The sequence below is a fragment of the Suncus etruscus genome, chromosome X (genome assembly GCF_024139225.1).
Source record: "Suncus etruscus isolate mSunEtr1 chromosome X, mSunEtr1.pri.cur, whole genome shotgun sequence".
NCBI classification, from domain to species: domain Eukaryota; kingdom Metazoa; phylum Chordata; class Mammalia; order Eulipotyphla; family Soricidae; genus Suncus; species Suncus etruscus.
In genome coordinates, this window is record NC_064868.1 from 92,539,107 (window position 1) to 92,560,590 (window position 21,484).

At 40.3% G+C, this 21,484-nt stretch overlaps 1 protein-coding gene and 1 non-coding gene across 3 annotated transcripts in view; one reads left to right on the forward strand and one right to left on the reverse strand.

Annotated features, from left to right (window-relative positions):
• Positions 1–2,273: 2,273 nt before the first annotated feature.
• LOC125999771 (small nucleolar RNA SNORA51) lies at positions 2,274–2,406 on the forward strand. Its single transcript, XR_007492242.1, has one exon. It is a non-coding gene; the product is annotated as a small nucleolar RNA SNORA51 (small nucleolar RNA).
• Positions 2,407–4,409: 2,003 nt separating this feature from the next.
• Positions 4,410–21,484, reverse strand: part of GABRA3 (gamma-aminobutyric acid type A receptor subunit alpha3) — a 211,418-nt gene continuing 194,343 nt past the window's right edge. For both annotated transcript variants that reach the window (XM_049767503.1, XM_049767504.1), the window contains exon 10: positions 4,410–6,766. In XM_049767503.1, coding sequence (XP_049623460.1) covers positions 6,422–6,766 — 345 coding nt within the window. In that variant the 3' untranslated portion in view covers positions 4,410–6,421. The remainder of the gene's footprint in view (positions 6,767–21,484) is intronic.

The window sequence follows — 21,484 nt, forward strand, 5'->3', positions numbered from 1 at the left end:
CTGGCTCTGCTCTCAGAAATTGCTCCTAGCTTGGGGGACCATATGAGATGCTGGGGATCAAACCCGTGTCCTTTCTGGGTCAGCCACATGCAAGGCAAATGCCCTACCACTATGCTATCGCTCTGGCCTCTAATTTTGTATTTCTATTAGATGATGAACATGCAAACTTGTCACATGCAGTGGATGTGGACATGACATAAGCTTCATGAATTTCTACTAGACTTCTAGATTGGATATCTAAACAAATGAAGCTCTGTCAGTCTGTTATATATCTATCTATAGTGTTTTGGGCCACACCCTGTAATGTATAGGGTTTACTCCTGGCTCTGCACTCAGGAATTAGAAATCACTCCTGGAATCATGCAAGGCAAGCACCTTCCCCACTGTGCTATTTCTTTGGCCACAATGAAGCTTTACTTCTTCTGTTTGTTTGGTTTTGGTTTTTGGACTACACTTGGTGGCAGTCAGGGTTTACTCCTGGCTCTGTGCTCAGAAATCGCTCCTGGCTGGCTCAGGGGACCATTTGGGTTGCCGGGGATCGAACGTGAGTCCATCCAGGGTCACCTGCTTGCAAGGCAGATGCTCTATCGCTGTGCTATAGCTCCAGTCCCAAACTTTTACTTTTGTAAGACATCACCAAGGGAATAATTGTGTGAATTGATCACTGAATATTTCTACTTTTATTTGGTGTTTATTAACAGTGGTGATCTCAATTTGATCATTCATACATAAAAGAGATTCTATGGTTTCCAGACACATCTAAACTTTCTCCAGTACTTCTCAGAATAAGAGATAATGTCCATGGTCCTCTGCTTGGATATTGATAGTAGCTAAGTCTGGTGACTAATGTGACTGAAGAATGTACCCAGGGTCTAAGCTAGGACAGACAGATAACGCCTGTGGTTTCCACCTGGTTCTTGTAGAGCCTGCGTTGTCCAGTCTACAATGTCTTCAAGCCCCATCAACAGTGCTGAAATACTAATATTTTATTCTTTAAATGGCTGAAAAATATTTCATTGTATATTCAGCCATGCATCACTTAGAGATAAGTTTGGAGAAACATGCCCTTCAGGAAGTTTCATCATTTATTCAAATTTCACAGAGTGTAATTTAATTACATTCACCTAAATGGTACAGTTCACACAAACCTAGTTTATTGGAGCCATTGACTTCAATGTAGTGTTACCGACTTCAGCATGAAGTGATGTATTATTGAATAAACACCATTTTATTTTTTGTTTATTTTTGGGGCCACACCTGGTGACACTCAGGGGTTACTCCTGGCTATGTGCTCAGAAATTGCTCCTGGATAGGGGAACCATATGGGATGCTGGGGATCGAACCAAGGTCCATCCTGAATCAGCCTCATGCAAGGCATACGTCCTACCGCTGAGCCACCCCTCTGGCCCCAATAGAGCCTATTTTATTCATTCATCTATTGACATGTTGTTTTCCTATCTTAACATACTCAAAGTTTTAATGCTCATGAGAGTGCAAATGATAGATAGTAATTTCATTTCCTTCAGATCTAGATTCCCAATGTGTACTACTAGATTACATATTTTGATTTTTTTCCAGAACCACCATATTGTTTTCCATTATGGTTGTACCAGTTTACAGTTCCTCCAACAGCCTGTGAGGTGCCCATCCTTAGTGTCCTTACCAGTCTTTCCTACTCCTTGTCTTTTGGGTGCCTTTACACTGTTGTGAAATAAAATCTAATTGTGGTTTTCATTTATAATTATCTATCTAATGCATTGTGATACTGAATATATTTTTATGGACATTTTGGCTAGTTGTGTCTTTTCTCTGGAAAATGTTCAAGTCCTTTGTCAATTTTTAATGTTATTTTATTTTGATACTGAATTATTAAATTATGAGTTATTTGGATATTTGGATATTAACCTCATGTGTATATTTTCAAATAGACGATCATCTTTAGGATCAGAATTCTGAGGCAGGAATTCAAATTAAATGTTCCACTTTAAATTATTTTGGAGTGCTGTTAGATACCACTGATGTGTATCCACCATGGAAGTGACAGGGTCTGAATCACAATGAAAAAGGGTCAAAATTGCATACCCTACCCAAATCACAAGGAACAGAATGAGCAGCAACTGCACAATGCCAGGTTGACCTCTTGAACATGTCCTTAAATTTCCTGGATGCTGCTAACCCTTCTGAGCTGTGAAAGACAACCACAATATATATATATATATATATATATATATATATATATATATATATATATATTAAAAATCAAAAAAAGAAAAGACCTCCCAATTCTTACCACAGGCTGTGTTCTTTACACTGACTGTATAGAAAGAGGATGTACAGTAAATGCACCCCATATTCACCTCAACACAGGCCCTTTGCCTGGTCTGTATTGTGAATTGGGGGACAAAAAAGGGTTTGTGGTGCTGAGGGATTCTGGCATGATGGTCCCAGACTGTGGTAACATCAGGGCAAAATGAATGACCCAGGCTAAGTCCACTCCAGTAAATGGCTACATGATTCATGCTGGCAAGACAAAGGGACCCTGTGGATGTCTAAAAGGAAGCGAGAAGAAGAAGAAGAAGAAGAAGAAGAAGAAGAAGAAGAAGAAGAAGAAGAAGAAGAAGAAGAAGAAGAAGAAGGAGGAGGAGGAGGAGGAGGAGGAGGAGGAGGAGGAGGAGGAGGAGGAGGAGGAGGAGGAGGAGAAGGAGAAGAAGAAGAAGAAGAAGAAGAAGAAGAAGAAGAAGAAGAAGAAGAAGAAGAGGAGGAGGAGGACGAGGAGGAGGAGGAGGACGAGGACTAGGACGAGGACGAGGAGGAGAGGAGGAGGAGGCGGAGAAGGAGTAGGAGAAGGAGGAGAAAGAGAAGGAAGAAGAGAAGAAGGAGGAGGAAGAGAAAGAGAAGGATGAGGATATTGAAGAGGAGGAGAAGGAAGAGGAGAAGGATAAAGAGAAGAATGAGAAGAGGAGGAAGAGGCAGAGAAGAGGAGGAGGTAGAGAAGGAAGAGGAAGAAGAGGAGGAGGGAAGAAACTAGGGACAATGGGGGCAAGAAATGTGCACAAGTGAAGGGTGTTGGACATGTATGACTGAAATTCAATTATGAGCAACTTTGCAATTGTGAGAAAAATTAATTGTATTATGAACAACCTTGTAACCATAGTGTTTAAATAAAGTAATTAAATAAAAGGAGCCTGTGGAATAAATGTTCCCTGCCTCCAACTTTGACCCTCAGTAGTATTCATTTGGTCAGTGTTTACTGAATATCTACTGTGTGTTAGATAGTCTCTGTTGTTGCTCTTGTTTGGGCTACATCTGGGTTTACTCTTGGCTCTGCACTCAGGGATCACTCAATGGGTCCTAGGTGACCAAATGGGATTCCAAGGATTGAATCTTGCCAAAGCTGACATCTGCGGGCACCTTCACTGCTATACTCTCTCTCTCTCTCTCTCTCTCTCTCTCTCTCTCTCTCTCTCACCCCATGTGCTAGATATTCTTTCAGTCGAGACTGGGCTTGCTAGAGATCTAGCTCTGATGCTCTAGTAACACAAACCAGTCAACCTCCATTTATGTCAGTCCCCTTTGAGTAGGATTTCAAACACTGGGAAATCTCATCCATAGTGCTGACATAAATAATTAGAGCTTTCCCCTAAGATTGGGGAAATAACTTTTAGAGTCAATGTCATTCTAGAAGGTTCTAAAGGAAAGCACCCTTTAATCATGGTAGCAGGAAATTTTTCTAGAAAGTATGCCTTGTTGTTCAGGGGCTATGTTGAATGGGTCAGATGCTAACTGAAAGATATCTGTCCCACTACTTCAGAGTTAGAAGATTTGCTCAAGCATATATTGTGAGATGATTTTCCTAGGAAATTAGGATTGTCCATTTTCCAATGTGGCTCAGGCACACCCCATCTGCCCAAGAGAAATCACAATGGAAAAGAAAACAAGTAAGAATTGCAATGAAAACACCTTTCTGTTTCAGAGCAGTGGCCAAAGTTAGAAAAGAAGCAATTTCAACATTTGCTTCTGGGGCCCAAGTGATAGTACAGCAGGACAGACACTTAACTTGAAGACAACCGACCTGGATTTGAGCCACCGCATGCCATGTGGTTTCTTGAGCCCCACCAGGAGTATCCCTGAGCACAGAATATAGGAGTAAACTCTGAACACCGCCAAGTATGTCCCGCAGAACAAACAAATCAGAAAACGTTTTCTTCTCTGCTCTATTGGCTAATGTAACCCTGCCTGAGTCTTATCAGTTGTTTCCACCAGGCTCCATTTCAGATCACTGCTCTAGGGCATCTTGCTCTGGGGGATCTCCCTCTTCCAGCATTTCCCAGTGGTGTCAGCAGATGAAAGGTAAGAGCACAGTGTCATCTGTGTTCAGGAAGAGAGACCAGAAAGCTGTGCAGTGCAAGTACAATTCTGAAAGAGTTTAATAAACAGCCACTGAACATTGCACTGAAGCACACAGAAACACAACTTTACAGAGGCAAAGAGCAAGAGTCCACAAAAAAATCCCAAAGACAATCATTGAGGGCCCACCCCCACCCCCACCCCCCTTATCCCACAGATTCACAACACTATACTCCGCAATTTACAAAATGATCTCTAGACAGTCGGAGAAATAGTGGGACCAGCATGCATTATCCCAGCATGGCAAGGAAGCAGGGGCTGGGGGAAGTTGGGGGAACAAGGCAACCAGTAGCTAATAGACATACCCCTTGGGAGCTGGGTTTTGGGTGTGGGCTGGGGAATCTGTCTTGGGGGGCCACTATGGCTTCACCTTGGGCTTTTGGGATAGTCAGGGGCTTCTTTCTGAGTCTCATTCCTCAGAGATGGGACTAGGAGAAGTGCTCTCTCTCACTCTCTGTTTGTCTCTGTCTCTCCCATGTTGACTTTTTACAGATCCTCTTGGTGTGCAATGAAACTGCATTTAGGACTCAGTTGAGACAGCATGTACTTTGAGGTCAAGTTGGACCTGGCTTCTTAGTTATGCTTTCATTCTGGCCTTCAGAAAAGGACATTTGGCAATTCTCTGGTACAAATACTTTTCAAAAGCCTTGGAAAATTAGTTTATCTTCCTTAACAAAACTTTACATTTCTTATGGACTTTCTTCAATTAAAAGCAATTGATGTCAAGTGGCCCCTAAGTCAAGCTGGTAAGATAGTTAATGCTTTATTTGATCCAGTTGATTAACTGGACTGATTGATTATCCTTAGAATTGGATCTGCAGCAGATTGGGGGGTGGGCAAAATAATGCTGGGATTTTACTTGCCCATGGCTTTTCCTTTTAAGACAAACTTTCAATCTCAACATACTCCTAGTCCAAGTCTGCTGCTCCATCCAGTATCAGTCTACTTGGCTTGTCTTAAAAAAGATCTGGTGTGGGCATTTGATCTAGATCTGTTTGCTTTTTGTCTCTTGTTAGTATACAGAGAAAGAAAGATTTTTCTCCTTTTCCGGAAGAATTTGTAGGTGGTAATGAGCCCAGACCACTCAGTATCAATGCCAACAAGGGGATCAGAGAATTTGAGGGACTCTCCTGAAGTAAAGGTACTCTCACAGGGCAATATTTTCCAAATACAGTAGACATGGCAGGCAAAAGCCATCTTGATGCATTGTTTGTCCCCTTGGTTCTACAGGTGTTGGCCATCAGTGATAGAATGGTGAATCACAGTTTTCCTTTTTCCTTTTTTTGTGTTTTGGGCCACACTCAGCAATTCTCAGAGCCTACTCCTGGCTCTACATTCAGGAATTACCTCCAGTAGTGAATGGGGGACAACATGAGATGCCGGGAATCAAACCCGAGTTGGCCATGTGCAAGGCAAGCACCCTCCCTGCTGTACTATTGCTCCTGCCTGAGCTTTTCTTACTAACCTCCAAGCCAGCAGAAGGACTGAGTGACTTGTTCATAGGTTAGCACTAGCTCTTGCCTTTATTCTTCGTACTGGTGCCTGGTGGGCCCTGTTTTCAGACAGGGCAGTTGGCTGGAAAGACCACATGCTAGCCAGCCTGGCTCCCTTTGGAGGCAGCATCATTTGATCAGAAACAGTCAACAGTTTTCTTGGTTTTACTTTCTCAACAAGGCCCCCCCACCCACTGTGGGCAAAGTGTCTCCTGGTCTTTCTGCTGTGGGCAGAATACCAAGGAATACATGCAGTATTCTCAGCCAGGGAGACAGGCAGGCTGGGATGGGCAACTGGTAAAATGGCAGTGCTTGGCTCTGATAAGGGAATGCTCAGTAATGTTAGAGGGACAAGTCAAATTTTTCTGTAATATTTTTTTCATTGAGACTAGTTATGAACTGGAGTCAGAGCTTGTTAGCACGTCATAAAGATCCTGCAACACATCTAGGGGTTGTCCGGGGTGTAGGTGCCTGGTTGCTTCCTAAGGTATCGAGTTCTCGAACTGTGGCCTCACACCTACCTACTGTTTGCGGATCATGCCCTTGATATTGGTCTCCCGGTTGACATAGGTGGCCCAGTACACCAGGTTGAAAATGGCAAAGAGCACGGGGAAGATGATGCGGGAAATTTTGTCAACCTTGCTGACACTGTTGTAGGTCTTGGTCTCAGTGGGGATTTCCTGCACATACGTAGTGGTCTTGGGAGAAGCAACCAGTGTTGGGGTTGAGGTGGCACTGGCAGCAGCGCCAGCCCCCTGAGGGATGGTAGTGAACTCGGTGTCCTTGGCCAGGTTGATGGGATAGGTGGTCCCCACGATGTTGAAGGTGGTGCTCGTTTTCTTAGCCGGGGCTGCTGGAGTTTTTTTCTGGCATAGGGTCGGGGGCAGAAAAGAGCAAAGGTGGAGGGGAAACAAAATAAAAACTCATTAATAATTAGACAGAGCAGTTTCAGCAACTTTGAGAAGGGGAATCAGGAGAGAAGTTAATGGGTGCTTCACTGGCTAGGTATAATTAAGGATACATCTGAAAACACAAGGCTGGAAAGATCCTGGCATAGCCTGTGGCACAGACCAAGGCACCTTTCCTCCTTTTCTTTAGTTTCACCTGCAAAATGAAGGTCAAAACATTTGGAAATCATTGAGAGGATTATGAGAGAATGGTAGTAAAATCAATGGAAGATGGAAATTTGGTTCCATGGAAGGGCTGCATGCACTCATGGGATCTGATCTTTCCAGCAATCCTATGTGAGTAGACGAATGATCTGTTTGACAGACTACAAAAATATCAGCCCTAGGCTGAGAGGCAGAACCCAAACTTGCTTCCTGGGCTCAGGGTGTTGATCCTGGGCTAAAGAGCATGACTCCTAAGAGGTTCAAATATTTTCTGTTCATCTAAGAAATCAGACCACATAATAATACACAGAGACAATAGAGATGAGGGCCAGAAGGCCAGCCCAAGATATGTAGCTTACCACAAAGAGCAATGAGCTCAGTTAAAGAAATAACAGCACTAACAACTACCATGACAATGATAGTGTGAGAGAGAAATAGAATGCTTGTCTCAAAGACAGGTAGGGGTAAGGGAGGAGGAAAATGGAGGACTCTGGTGACCAGAAAGTTGCACTGGTGAAGGGGGCGTGTCTGTGTACATTTTATGACTGGAACCCAATTATGAGCATGCATGTAACCATGTTGCTTAAATAAAGAAATTACTAAAAATAAAAATTAAATAATTAACTTTTCTTACAACCAAAAATATATTCAAAACAATAGTAGTCACACCACATTTCACAGCTGCTGCCATGTAAGCAAGAGACTAGTTTCACCATTAATCTTAGAAGAGATGCAGCTCAAGCTATGCTGCCAAAACTCACAGGTATACCAGTTTTCAGGATATAAATCTCTGGAGTGCCCTTGGGAAGAAGGGACAGGTTTAGCTCCCAATCTGCCAAAGCCATGTCAGCTGCAACCACACCCCATAGCTTTCACCATGCAAACCGTGCAAAAGCTTGACTTTTCTGCTTCATGATTTATGTCTGCAAAGATGCCAAACTGATGAAAAATTCCAGGTGCACAGTATTAGAGGCCCCAAAACTCTAGGGTATTCTCAGATTGGGCAGGCACTCTCCCTGCCCCCCACTGCCTGAAGCCCCAGCAGCCACACCCACATCCCACAGCTGTCATGTAAAACAGTTCAATTTAGCAGCTGTACCACTAATCTCAGAAGAGATGCAAGCCAAGCCAAGCTGCTGAAACTAAATCCTGGATTTCCTCGATGTACCTCGCCACATAACATCTCCATATTCTGCAATATTAACAGCCCAGTAGGAACACAACAACTCGATGAGAAAGTAGCACAGAAGGTAACTAAGTTCAATAACAAAAAAATTCACAAAAGTCTCAACTAACAATAAACAAACAGCTTACTCTACCCTCAGACAACGACATTAATGGCCCACTGATGAGACAGAACAATTTTCAAAAATGTTTTTTTTACTTAAGGATTCCATTACTATTTTATTGTAACAAACAATATAAAATGAATTTTTTTTTTTTTGGTTTTTGGGCCACACCCGGTAACGCTCAGGGGTTACTCCTGGCTATGCGCTCAGAAGTTGCTCCTGGCTTGGGGGACCATATGGGACACCGGGGGATCGAACCACGGTCCGTCCAAGGCTAGCGCAGGCAAGGCAGGCACCTTACCTTTAGCGCCACCGCCCGGCCCTAAAATGAATTTTTTATACCTGCTTAAAATAAAATAAAATCAGGCTACAGAATTTGTTCATTAAGAGGCACATCTGTGATGAAGTGTGCTCAGTGAGTATGGAAATCCTTTTGTGTTGAGGACACAATAAGGACGCTGTCCTGCCTTCATGTGTTATTGCAACTGCTCATCTTTGGAGCAGGGGAGCAAGCCGGGGACGTCCAACCCAGCAGTGTCACAAGTAGGTCTCATGGCTCCCCCAACAGCCATGCAGACGCTCCCTCTTGACAGGACTCAGGTAGGAATAAAGTGTTTTCAAAGGATGCTGCCACTTAGATATTTTTTCAAAGGAGGAAAGAAAATAACCCAATGGAAAACACGAAGAGAGAAGATGTGACAAGGCCTGGATGAAAAAAGGAGAGACTGAGGAACAGGAGAAGAAAAAGTAAAAGAGGAGTCACAGATGGGCAAAACTTCTCTCAGAATAAGGACAGTTGGCGGTGTCCTGCTCCCACTCTGACCTTTCTTTCCTTCCACTCCTCTATGTTTCAAGGGAAAGTTTCGGATGATGGAGCTTCAGCCCAGAGTACCCCATTGGAAGTGAAGGATGGCTTTGTTCTTGTGTCATGCTCCACTCAGTTTCCTTTCTACACAGCCTAGCAGCTGCCTAACTTCTTTACTCCTCCACTTTCAACTTGTCTCCTCCCTGGGAGTCTCTGTCTCTCCTTCTGCTGATTCTTGCTGACACTTAAGCTTACTAGTTCTTTTCTTCTATACTTTAGAAATTCTAGAATTTTGACACCCCCTTTTAGGCCACACTGCTATTTATTTTTCCACTCCTAGTAAATGTTGCCTCCTATTTGCTAAATATCTACTGGCTCAATATCTATGCTAGTTTTTAGGAATAAGAGGAAAAATGAAGGGGCCATAGAGATAGCATGGAGGTAAGGTATTTGCCTTGCATGCAGTAGGATGGTGGTTTGAATCCTGGCATCCCATATGGTCCCCTGAGCCTCCCAGGAGTGATTTCTGAGCATGGAGCCAGGAGTCACCCCTGAGTGCTGCCGGGTGTGACCCCCCAAAAAACAAACAAAAAAAGAGGAAAAATGAGAAGATGAATCAGTTGCATTTCTTTTTTCCAGGATCTATAGTCCAGTCAGAAAGATGCTTATGAGTCCATCATAGTGTTTGCAGACACTATGATTACAGGATTGAGTTAGGAGCAAAGTGGTATGAGAATTCTATAGATGTGAAGCAACAGTGCCTTCAACTACTGGAATGGTGACTCAGAGGTGACAATAAGGTTTGAGAGGTGTGTCACAAAAAAAAGAAGATGCAGAAAAGGTCAGTGTGCAGGTGAAGAGGAGTGTTTGTTGGGTGACAATGAGTTTGCTATTGCTGGATCAGAGTGTATAAGGCAAAGTGTATCTTGCTCTCAGTCAAGAGGTGAGTTGCTTAATAAATAAATAGTAAGTTTAACGGACCACTTTCAACTCAACATCTTCCTTCTTAATAATCACCCCAAAGAAGAAATACAAATGGCCAAAAGGCACATGGAAACTGCTGTGTTCCTAATTCTCAGGAATATGCAAATCCAAACAATGATGAGTGTCATAATCTCACACCACAAGGACTCCACACATCAAAAAACAACAAAATCAACTAGTGCTGGCATGAAAGTAGGGAGAAAGGGACTCTCATTCATCTCTGGGAAGAATGTTGTTGGCCCAGACTTGCTGGAAAACAAGATGGATGTTCTTTTTAAAAAAAATCCAGGAATTGAGTTACCATTTGACTCAGCAACTCCAATTCTTGGAACATGCCTCATGGACCCAAAAATCAAATGAAGAAAAGACATCTGCACCCATATATTCCTTCCAGTATTATCCACAATAGCCAAAATCTGAAAACAACACAAGTGTCTAAGAGTAGATGACTGAATAAAGAAATTATGGTACATAAATGCAATGGAATATTACTCAGCCATAAAAAGAGATAGTTGGAATAATAGTCCAGCAGGTAGGACATTCGTTTTTCATGCAGTCAACAAGGGTTTGATTCTTAGCATTCCATATGGTCCCTGAGTACTACAAAAAGAGTGATTCCTGAATGCAGAGCCAGGAGGAATCCTTGAACAATGCCAGATGTGACTCAAAAAAGAAAACAAAAATAAATCAAAAATAAAGAAAAATATGTAGTCACACGATTTGCTGATCCATGAAGGGACCTGGAGACTAGCATGCTCAGTAAAGTTAGTCAGAGGGAGAGATACTGACAGAGAATAATTTCTCTTATCTGTGGGGTATACAGAAACATAACAACAGAATAATGAATGTCCCAGAGACAATAGAAGCAGAACAGGAGAAATAGTCTTCAGTAGGAAATATGCTACTTGAAGTGGCCGGGGGATAGTACAGGGAGTGGGCAATAACTATGGTGGAGGGAAGTGCTTCCTGTAATGAAAGGTGGTAAGGTGTTATGTATGAAGCCCTATCGGCAATAGTACTGACAACCTCAGTGCAGACACTAAAAAGGAAAAGTGGAATTATTCTTGTAGAAGACTGGTAGGTGGGAGGCCAATGGGGTGGGGGGGCAGAGGTGGAGGGAAGTCGACACTGATGAAGGGATTAGTGTCAAAACAATTGATGTTGGAATCCAAATCACACATAACTTTATAATCTCACAGTGACTAAATTGAAAAAAAGGTAAAAGCAGTACTGTTCCTTCTCTGTGAGGACTGCAGTCACATTTCTACAAGAGGGTGGAGAATCTAGGCTTCAAAGAAAGAACCTTGTAAATGGTTTAAATACTATGTGGAACTCATTTATAATTAGCAGATTCACTGTGTGGATAGAATCCTGCTGTTAAATGCCTCTACTTCCAAATAAAAGAATACTCGCTTGCTTGCTTATTAATTTGCTTAGTAATCGCCTTTTGTTTCCTTTGGGTAGACCAAGAAGAAAATCACTTCATGACTTTGCTAGAAGCTTCTACATGTTTATTTACTTCATCTTATTATAACCCAGTCTCAGGAACAATTATTCCTAACAATTAAACACTCTCTTTAGCTCCATCGGTTCTTTTTTGTGCTAAAGGTGAAGAAAGTGAATATTTTGCACTTATTTTAAGTAAAAAAAAAACTTTCAATTGGCCTCAGTCTTCCCAACATTTTAATCAGTCACTAATGCTTGACCTAAAATGTCAAATGAAGAAATCACAAGCTGAACACAAAATCAGAAATTAATGTTACTATTCCAATATTTCTCTATACTTTGAAATTTTGTAGACTTTCACTAGACTGACTTAATTTGATGGGCATGTGATTGACTTCTTAATTTCTAAACAGCTGTCTGATCTTAGGCAACTAAGTGACAAGTGTCCTCTTTCCAATGGTTCTTCACTTCTAGTTTGTTGCTTCTGTGTCTTACCCCTCTTCTATACAGCGTAACCCTATAGTTTAGGTTAGAGTGATTCTCATATTACAAAACACCATCTATTCACACAAAAAATTTAAGCTAGTCTTAAAGAAGGAAAGGCATTATGACACACACTACCCAGTGCAGAGGAACCTTGATGCCATGAAACTAAGTGAAATAGGCCTGTTCTGAAAAGACAAGTGATGTATGCTTCCACAAATATAAGGTGCATAGAGTAGGAAGGTACCTAGAGACAAAATACAATGCCAGGGGGAGTTGCCTGGGAATAATATGGGGTAGTTGTTTTATAGAGAATGTGTTTCAGTAATTTTGGACTTGAAAGAAAGGTACTTGCCTTGCATCTGGAAGACTATGTTGATACAACAAATAAGTCTTTGAGCACTGCCAGAAGTCACTCCTAAGCACAAAGTCAAGAAAATGCCCTGAGCACTGTTGAGTGTGGCCCAAACCATGCTCCCCTTAAAAAGTTTTATTTTGCAAGATAAAAGGGTTCTTGAAATGACACATAAATAAATGTTCATACTTAACAGTACTGAACTTTTTACTTTAAATGGTTAAAGTTATAAATATCAGGCTATCAAGTAAGAGAAAAGTAAAATGTCAGGAAGAAAGTACAGGAAGAACTCAGAGGTAAATAATGAGTCAAACAAATTTCAAAGAAAAAGCACACTCAAGATTTGAAATAGTCTGCAAAGAAAACAAAGTAGAAAAACAAAGGTAGAAGCAAAGTAAGGACTTGTATCAGTTTTTCAAGAAGATTGGAAGGTAATGGAGAAATAAGTTGAGCCTGGCCAAGGTATAGAAATCTTTTGTTGGTTAAGACCAAGAGTAAAGCAAATAGTACCCTCTAAAAGGATGGAATGACCATACTACTATCTGAGAACATAGACTTCAGGCTCAAAAAGGTTATCAAAGATCATTTCTTAATTATCAAGGAATGTGTACATCAAGAAGAAATCACGCTCATTAAGATATATTCACCCAGGGGCTGGAGAGATAGCATGGAGATAGGGTGTTTGCCTTGCTTTCAGGACAGTGGTTCAAATTCCGGGGTCCCATATGGTCCCCCGAGCCTGCCAGGAGCAATTTCTGAGTGTACAGCCAAGGAGTAACCCTTGAGCACTGCCGGGTGTGACCCAAAAAAAAAAAAAGATATATGCACCCAATGAGGGGCCAGCAAAATACTTAAAACAACTACTAATAGACTTGAAGAAAGACATCAATAACAAAACAATGATAATGGAAGACTTCAACACCATTTCAAAACCAGGCTAAAGCTCAACAAAGATATACTGACATTGAAGGAAGAAATGGAACACACACACACACATGTCTTTTCATGCCCCAAAAGATGAATGCATATCCTTCTCCAATGCACATGGGACATTATCCATAATATACAACATGTTGGGCAAAAATCATACTTCCAAACAATCAAGAGGATAGAAATGGTCACAATTGACTTCTCAGACCAAGATCACTGAAAATATAAGTGAATTACAAAGACAAATGAAGAGGGGCCGGGAAGGTGGCGCTAGAGGTAAGGTGTCTGCCTTGCAAGCGCTAGCATAGGACGGACCGCAGTTCGATCCCCCGGCATCCCATATGGTCCCCTCAAGCCAAGGGCGATTTCTGAGCACATAGCCAGGAGTAACCCCTGAGCATCAAACGGGTGTGACCCAAAAACCAAAATCAAAAAAACAAACAAAAAAAAAAACAAAGACAAATGAAGAAATAACTCTAACACCTGGAAATTATACAGCTCACTACTGAAAACACAGTGGCTTAGAGAGGAAATCAAGATCCCTGGAAACAGATGAGAATGAGGACATGAGCTATCAGAATTTTTGCGAAAAAGCAAAGGAAGCATCAAGAGAAAAGTTCATAGTTTTGCCAGGGTTTATGAAAAGGAAGAAAGGACCCACATATAAACTTGACTGCACAACTTAAGAAACTGGAAAATGACCTACAAAAGGATCACAAAGCAGACAGGATAAAGAAAATAATAAAACTTAGACCAGAAATTAATGAACTGGAAACACCCTCTCCTCTCTAAAAAATACAATCCAAAAGATCAATGAAAGTAATAGTTGGTTCTTTGGAAAAATAAAGAAGACTGATAAAACATTAGCAAGACTCACAAAGAGAGAGAACTCTAATAAACCAAATCAGAAATGAAGGGGGGGATGACATGACAGACACTACAAAAATTAAAAGGATAATCAGAGATGAATTTGCCATGAAACAAGAGAACCTAGAGTGGATAGACTTTTAAACTTCTATAATCTCCCAAGGTTAAACTAAGATGATTTTAATAACTGAAAACATGTATTACTACTGAGGAAATTGAAATTGAAATTGAAAAGCAGAGATAACACACACACACAAAAATTCAGGCTGATATATTTAATGAACACAGATGCAAAGATCCTAAACAAAATACTAGCAAATAGAATCCAACAATGTACCAAAAAGATCATACAACATGACCAAGTACAATTCATATCAGGGTTGCAAGTATGATTTAATATACACAAGTCAAACAGCATAATATACAATATAAATAAAAGAAAAAATAAAATCATATGATCACCTCAATAGATGTAAAGAAAGCATCTGACAAGGTTCAGCACCCAGGTAGGAGATCTCCAGGAAGAATCAACTGTCAAAGACATTATCAAAGAGATACTCCCAGAGTTAAAGACTACATGCAATCAAATCCTGCATGCCTGAAGAGAAAAGAGACCCAAAGAAAAACACCCCAAGACACAACCTCGTTACAATGACAAATCCCACAGATAGAGATAGAATACTGAAAGTAGCAAGATCAAAAAGGGAAATTACATTGAAAGGAATATCCCTAAGACTTACAGCAGACATGTCACAAGAAACTCTCAAGGCCAGAAAACAGTGGTGGGATATTGTGACAAGACTGGAGGAAATGTATGCCTCACCGAGAATACTGCACCCTGCCCGAATCAAGTTCAGGTTTGAAGGAAGGATACAGAGCTTCATGGATAAACAACAGCTCAGAAACTTCACAGATGAAAAACCAGCCTTAAAGGAAAAACTGACAGGTCTACTTTATGACAAGAGAGACCAACAAACACAACAAACTTATCTACAAAGATGACATTAAATTCTATGAAAATCATCTCCCTCAATGTCAATGGACTAAATTCACCAATTAAAAGACACAGAGTGGCAAAATGGGTCAAAAAGATGAATCCAACCATCTGCTGCCTACAAAAAACACACCTGAATAGTCAGAACAAACATAGACTCAAAATCAAACTCTGGAGGAAAATCATCCAATCAAACAACACACTTAAGAAAGCTGGGTGGCCATATTAATATCTGATGACACCAACTTTATAATCAGAAAAGTTGTAAGGGACAAAGATGGACACTATGTACTAATCAAGGGATATGTGCAACAGGAAGAAATCAGACTATTAAACATATATGCACCCAATGAGAGACCAGCAAATTATCTAATACAATTACTGACAAATCTGAAAGAAGACATCAATAATAACATAATAATTGTGGGAGACCTCAACATGGCCATGGCAACACTTGATAGGTCAACCAGACTGAAATCTAACAAAAACATACTAACCCTGAAAAGAGTAATGGAAGAAAGAGGACTAGTAGATATATAAATGACACTCCATCCCCAAAAACCTGGATACACATTCTTCTCCAATGTACATGGGTCATTCTCCAGGATAGACCACATGCTGACACATAAAACATACCTTCATAAAATCAAGAGGATAGAAATCTTGCAAGCTACCTTTGCTGACCACAAGACTCTGAAATTAGATGTGAACTACAAAGCCATACAGAAGAAAAACTTTAACAATTGGAAATTAAACACCCTGCTACTGAACAACCAGTGTGTCAGAGATGAAATCAAAGAGGAAATCAAAAGTTTCCTGGAAACAAATGACAATGAAGAAACAAAATGCCAGAATCTATGGTACACAGCAAAAGCGGTCCTGAGAGGAAAATTATAGCTCTACAAGCACACATCAGGAAGGAAGAAGGGGCATACCTGAATAACTTAATTACGCAGCTCAAAAAATTAGAAAATGACCAACAAAAGGAACCAAAAATAGGGAGACGGAAGGAAATAACAAAGCTGAAAGCGGAACTCAATGAAGTGGAAAACCAAGAAACAACCCGAAAGATCAATGAAAGCAGAAGTTGGTTCTTTGAAAAAATAAACAAGATTGATAGACCATTGGCAAAACTCACAAAAAAGAGAGAGAGAAACCTAATAACCCGTATTATAAATGAAAAAGAGGAGATCACGACAGATATTGCAGAGATCCAAAGGATAATCAGAGACTACTTTGAGAAACTTTATGCTACTAAACATGAGAACCTAGAAGAAATGGAAAATTTCTTGGACACTTATAACCTTCCACATTTAAGTAAGGAGGATGTAGCATATCTAAACACTCCCATCACTACTGAGGAAATTGAAACTGTAATCAAACATCTGTCCAAAAAGAAAAGCCCAGGCCCAGATGGATTTCCTAATAATTTTTTTTCAAATCTTTCAAGAGGAGCTACTACCAATCCTAGCCAGGCTCTTCCATGAAATTGAAAAAAACCGGAAACACTCCTAAACAGCTTTTATGAAGCCAACATCACCTTGATACCAAAACCAGACAGAGGTGCTGCCAAAAAAGAAAATTACAGACCAATATCCCTGATGAATGCTGATGCAAAGATCTTCAACAAAATCCTGGCAAATAGGATCCAATGCATCATCAAGAAGCTCATACACTACGACCAAGTAGGTTTCATCCCAGGAATGCGAGGATGGTTTATCTTCCATAAATCTATCAACATCATACACAATATCAACAACAAGAAAAATAAAAATCACATGATCATATCAATAGATGCAAAGAAAGCATTTGATAAGGTCCAACATCCATTCTTGATCTAAACTCTCAGCAAGATGGGAATGGAAGGAACCTTTCTCAATCCAGTTGAAGCCATCTACCACAAGCCAATGGCAAATATTATCCTCAATGGAGAAAAACTAAAAGCCTTTCCTCTAAATTCTGATAGAAGACAAGGCTCTCTGCTATCACCACTCCTCTTCAACATAGTACTGGAAGTGCTTGCTATAGCGATCAGACAAGAAAAAGATATCAAGGGAATCCAGATAGGAAAGGAAGAAGTCAAGCTCTCATTGTTTGCAGATGATATAATACTGTACTTAGAAAACCCTAAAGACTCTACCAAAAAGCTTCTAGAAACAATAGACTCATATAGCAATGTTGCAGGCTACAAAATTAACACACAGAAATCAATGGCCTTTTTATACAGCAATAATGAAAGGGAAGAGAAGGAAATCAAGAAGGCAATCCCATTCACATTAGTGCCACACAAACTGAAATATCTTGGAGTCAACTTGACCAAAGATGTGAAGGACCTATACAAAGAAAACTATAAAGCCCTGCTCCATGAAATCAGAGAGGACACATGGAAATGGAAACACATACCCTGCTCATGGATTGGCAGAATTAACATCATTAAAATGGCAGTACTCCCCAAAGCATTGTACAGATTTAATGCGATACCCTTAAAAATTCCCATGACATTCTTCAAAGAAGTGGATCTAACACTTATGAAGTTCATCTGGAATAATAAACCCCCTTGAATAGCTAAAGCACTCCTAGGGAAAAAGAAAATGGGAGGCATTACTTTCCCCAACTTTAAACTGTACTATAAAGGAATAGTTATCAAAACAGCATGGTATTGGAATAAAGATAGACCCTCAGATCAGTGGAAAAGGCTTGAGTTCTCAGACATTGTCCCCCCAGACATACAATTACCTAATTTTTGACAAAGGAGCAAGAAATCCTAAGTGGAGCAGGGAAAACCTCTTCAACAAGTGGTGCTGGCAGAACTGGTTAGCCACTTGCAAAAAAGCGAACATAGACCCCCCCAGTTAACATCATGTAAGAAGGTAAAATCCAAATGGATTAAAGACTTTGATATCAGACCTGATACCATAAGGTATATAGAACAACACGTTGGTAAAACACTCCATGACATTGAGACTAAAGGCATCTTCAAGGAGGAAACTGCACTCTCCAAACAAGTGGGAATACATTAAACTGAGAAGCTTCTGCACCTCAAATGAAATAGTGCCCAGGATACAAGAATCCCCCACCTAGTGGGAGAGACTATTCACCCAACACCCATCAGATAAGGGGCTAATATCCAAAATATACAGGGCACTGACAGAACTTTACAAGAAAAAAAATCTAATCCCATCAAAAAATGGGGAGAAGAAATGAACAGACACTTTGATAAAAAAGAAATACAAATGGCCCAAAGGCACATGAAAAATTCTCCTTGTTACTAATTATCAGGGAGATGCAAATCAAAACAGCGATGAGATACCATCTCACACCACAGAGATTGGCGCACATCACAAAGAAGGAGAACAATTAGAGCTGGCGGGGATGTGGAGAGAAAGGAACTCTTATCCACTGCTGGTGGGAATGCCGTCTAGTCCAACCGCTATGGAAAGCGATATGGAGATTCCTCTAAAATCTGGAAATTGAGCTCCCATTCGACCCAGTTATTCCACTCCTAGGGATATACCCTAAGAGCACAATAATACAATACAAAAACCCCTTCCTCACACCAATATTTATTGCAGCACTATTCACAATAGCCAGGCTCTGGAAACAACCAAGATGCCCTTCAACAGACGAATGGCTAAAGAAACTGTGGTACATATACACAATGGAATATTATGCAGCAGTCAGGAGAGATGAAGTCATGAAATTTTCCTATACATGGATGTACATGGAATCTATTATGCTGAGTGAAATAAGTTAGAAGGAGAGAGAGACATGCAGAATAGTCTCCCTCATCTATGGGTTTTAAGAAAAATAAAAGTCATTTTTGCAACAATCCTCAGAGACAATGAGAGGAGGGCTGGAACTTCCAGCTCACTTCATGACGCTCACCACAAAGAGTGGTGAGTGCAGTTATAGAAATAACTACACAGAGAACTACCACAATCATGTGAATGAATGAGTACAGGTGGGGGTGGGGTAGGATGGAGGGAGATTTAGGACGCTGGTGGTGGGAATGTTGCACTGGTGAAGGGGGTGTTCTTTGCATGACTGAAACCTAATCACAATCATATATGAAATCAAGATGTTTAAATAAATGGAAAAAAGAAAAAAAGAAATAAAAGAGGACACAAGGAAATGGAAATACATCCCTATGGGAGGATTAATATTACCAAAATGAAAATATTTCCCAATGAATTGTACAGATTTAATGCAAAACCTATAATGATACCCATGACATTTTTTCAAAGAATAGACCAAACATTTATTTTTTTTTGGGTTTTGGTCATAACTGGCTGCGCTCAGGGTTACTCCTGGGTCTGTGCTGAGAAATCACTCCTGGCAGGCTTGGGGGACCATATGGGATGCCAGGATTAGAACCACTGTCCTTCTGCATGCAAGGCAAACGCTTTAGCTCCATGCTTTCTCTCCAGCCCCCAGACCAGTCATTCTTAAAATTTATATGGGAAAATAAACCTCCATGAATAGCTAAAGCAATCCTTGGGGAAAAGAAGATAGGAAGTAACATTTAGCAAACTCAAACTGTACTATAAAGTGATAGTAATTAAGACTTCATAGTATTGGAATAAAAAAAGATCCTAAAATCATGGGAATAGACTTGAATACTCTGAGACAGACTTTCAGGTAAATGATCAATTATTCATTGAGAAAGAAAAAAGAAATATAAAATGGAGCAAGGAAAGCCTCTTCAACAAGTGGTGTTGGGAAAACTGATTCACTACATGCAATCCTCTTTTTAACACCACACACAAAAGTCAAATACAAATGAATTAAAGGCCTTGATATCAAACCTGAAATCAGAAGGTATAAGTGGAAAATGTAGGAAAAATTTTACATGACATTGAAGTTAAAGGCATCTTCAAGTATGAAACACCACCAACCAAACAAATGGAAGCAAGATAAACAAATGGAACTACCTTAAACTGAGAAGCTTCTGCACTTCAAAAGAACAATGACTAGGATACAAGCACTACCCATGGATTCAGAGAAACCATTCATCCAATACCTATCTGAAAAGAGGTTAATAGATATCTAAGATATATAAGGCACTGGTAGAACTTAACAAGAAAAAATAAACATCTAACCCCATCATAAAAGGAAGATATTTACAGATACTTTTTCAAAGAAAAAATACAGATGGCCAAAAGGCACATGAAAAAATGTCCCATATCACTAATCATCAGGGAAATGTAAATTAAAACAATGAGGTATCATCTCATACCACAGAGACTGGCAGTAAAGAAAATCACTATTGGTGGTAATGTCAACTGGTCCAGCAGTTTGGAGAACAAAACAATATGGACTATATTCAAAAAAAAAAAACAACTCTAGAAACTGAACTCCCATATGACCCAGCAATGTCACTCCTGGGAATATATCCCAAGAGTCAAAAAACATAATGCATAAAAGCCCTCCACACTCCTAAGTTCAGTGCAACACTATTTACAATAGTCAGAATCTGGAAACAAACCAAATGCCTGAGAACAGATGAGTGGATAAAAGAATTATATCTTGTGTATATCTGTATATATATACACAGTGGAATACTATGCAACTGTTAAGAAAAACAAAGTAATAAAAGTTTCTTATACATGGCCAGATATGGAGAGTATTATTCTGAGTGAAATGAGTCAGAGAGAGAGGGACAGACATACAATGATCACACTCATTTTTGGTATATAAAAATATAATATGGTATTAATACCTAAAGACAATAGAGACAAGGGCCAGAAAGACTGGTCTAAGCTTGCCACAAAGAAAATGGAGAATGCAGTTACAGCTGGTAAAAGCCCACCATGACAGTGATAGTTGGGAATGATCACTCTCGACAAGAAATGGGTCCATGATGTCCCTTCAGTAACAGTACTGCAAACCACAGTGTCTAAAAAAAGGAATAGAATGTGTGTGTGTGTGTGTGTGTGTGTGTGTGTGTGTGTGTGTGAGAGAGAGAGAGAGAGAGAGAGAGAGAGAGAGAGAGAGAGAGAAAGAGAGAAGGAGAGAGAAGGAAATGTCTTCCACAGAGGCAGGCAGGGGAAAGGGTGTGAGGGAAACTGAGAACATTGGCATTGGGAAAAGTGCACTGGTGAAGGGTATTGGACACTCTATGACTGAAAATCAATCATGAACAAGTTTGTAACTGTGGATCTCACTATGATTCAATTAAAAATCTTACCAAAAAAGAAAAGGGAAATCTGGATGAGGGAATACTATAATTTATGAATATAGCTTAATCCAAATATTAGTCACTTCCTCAGAGGAAATGCCAAGATGTGACTTTATTTGTGTCTATATTTATGGGAATGTC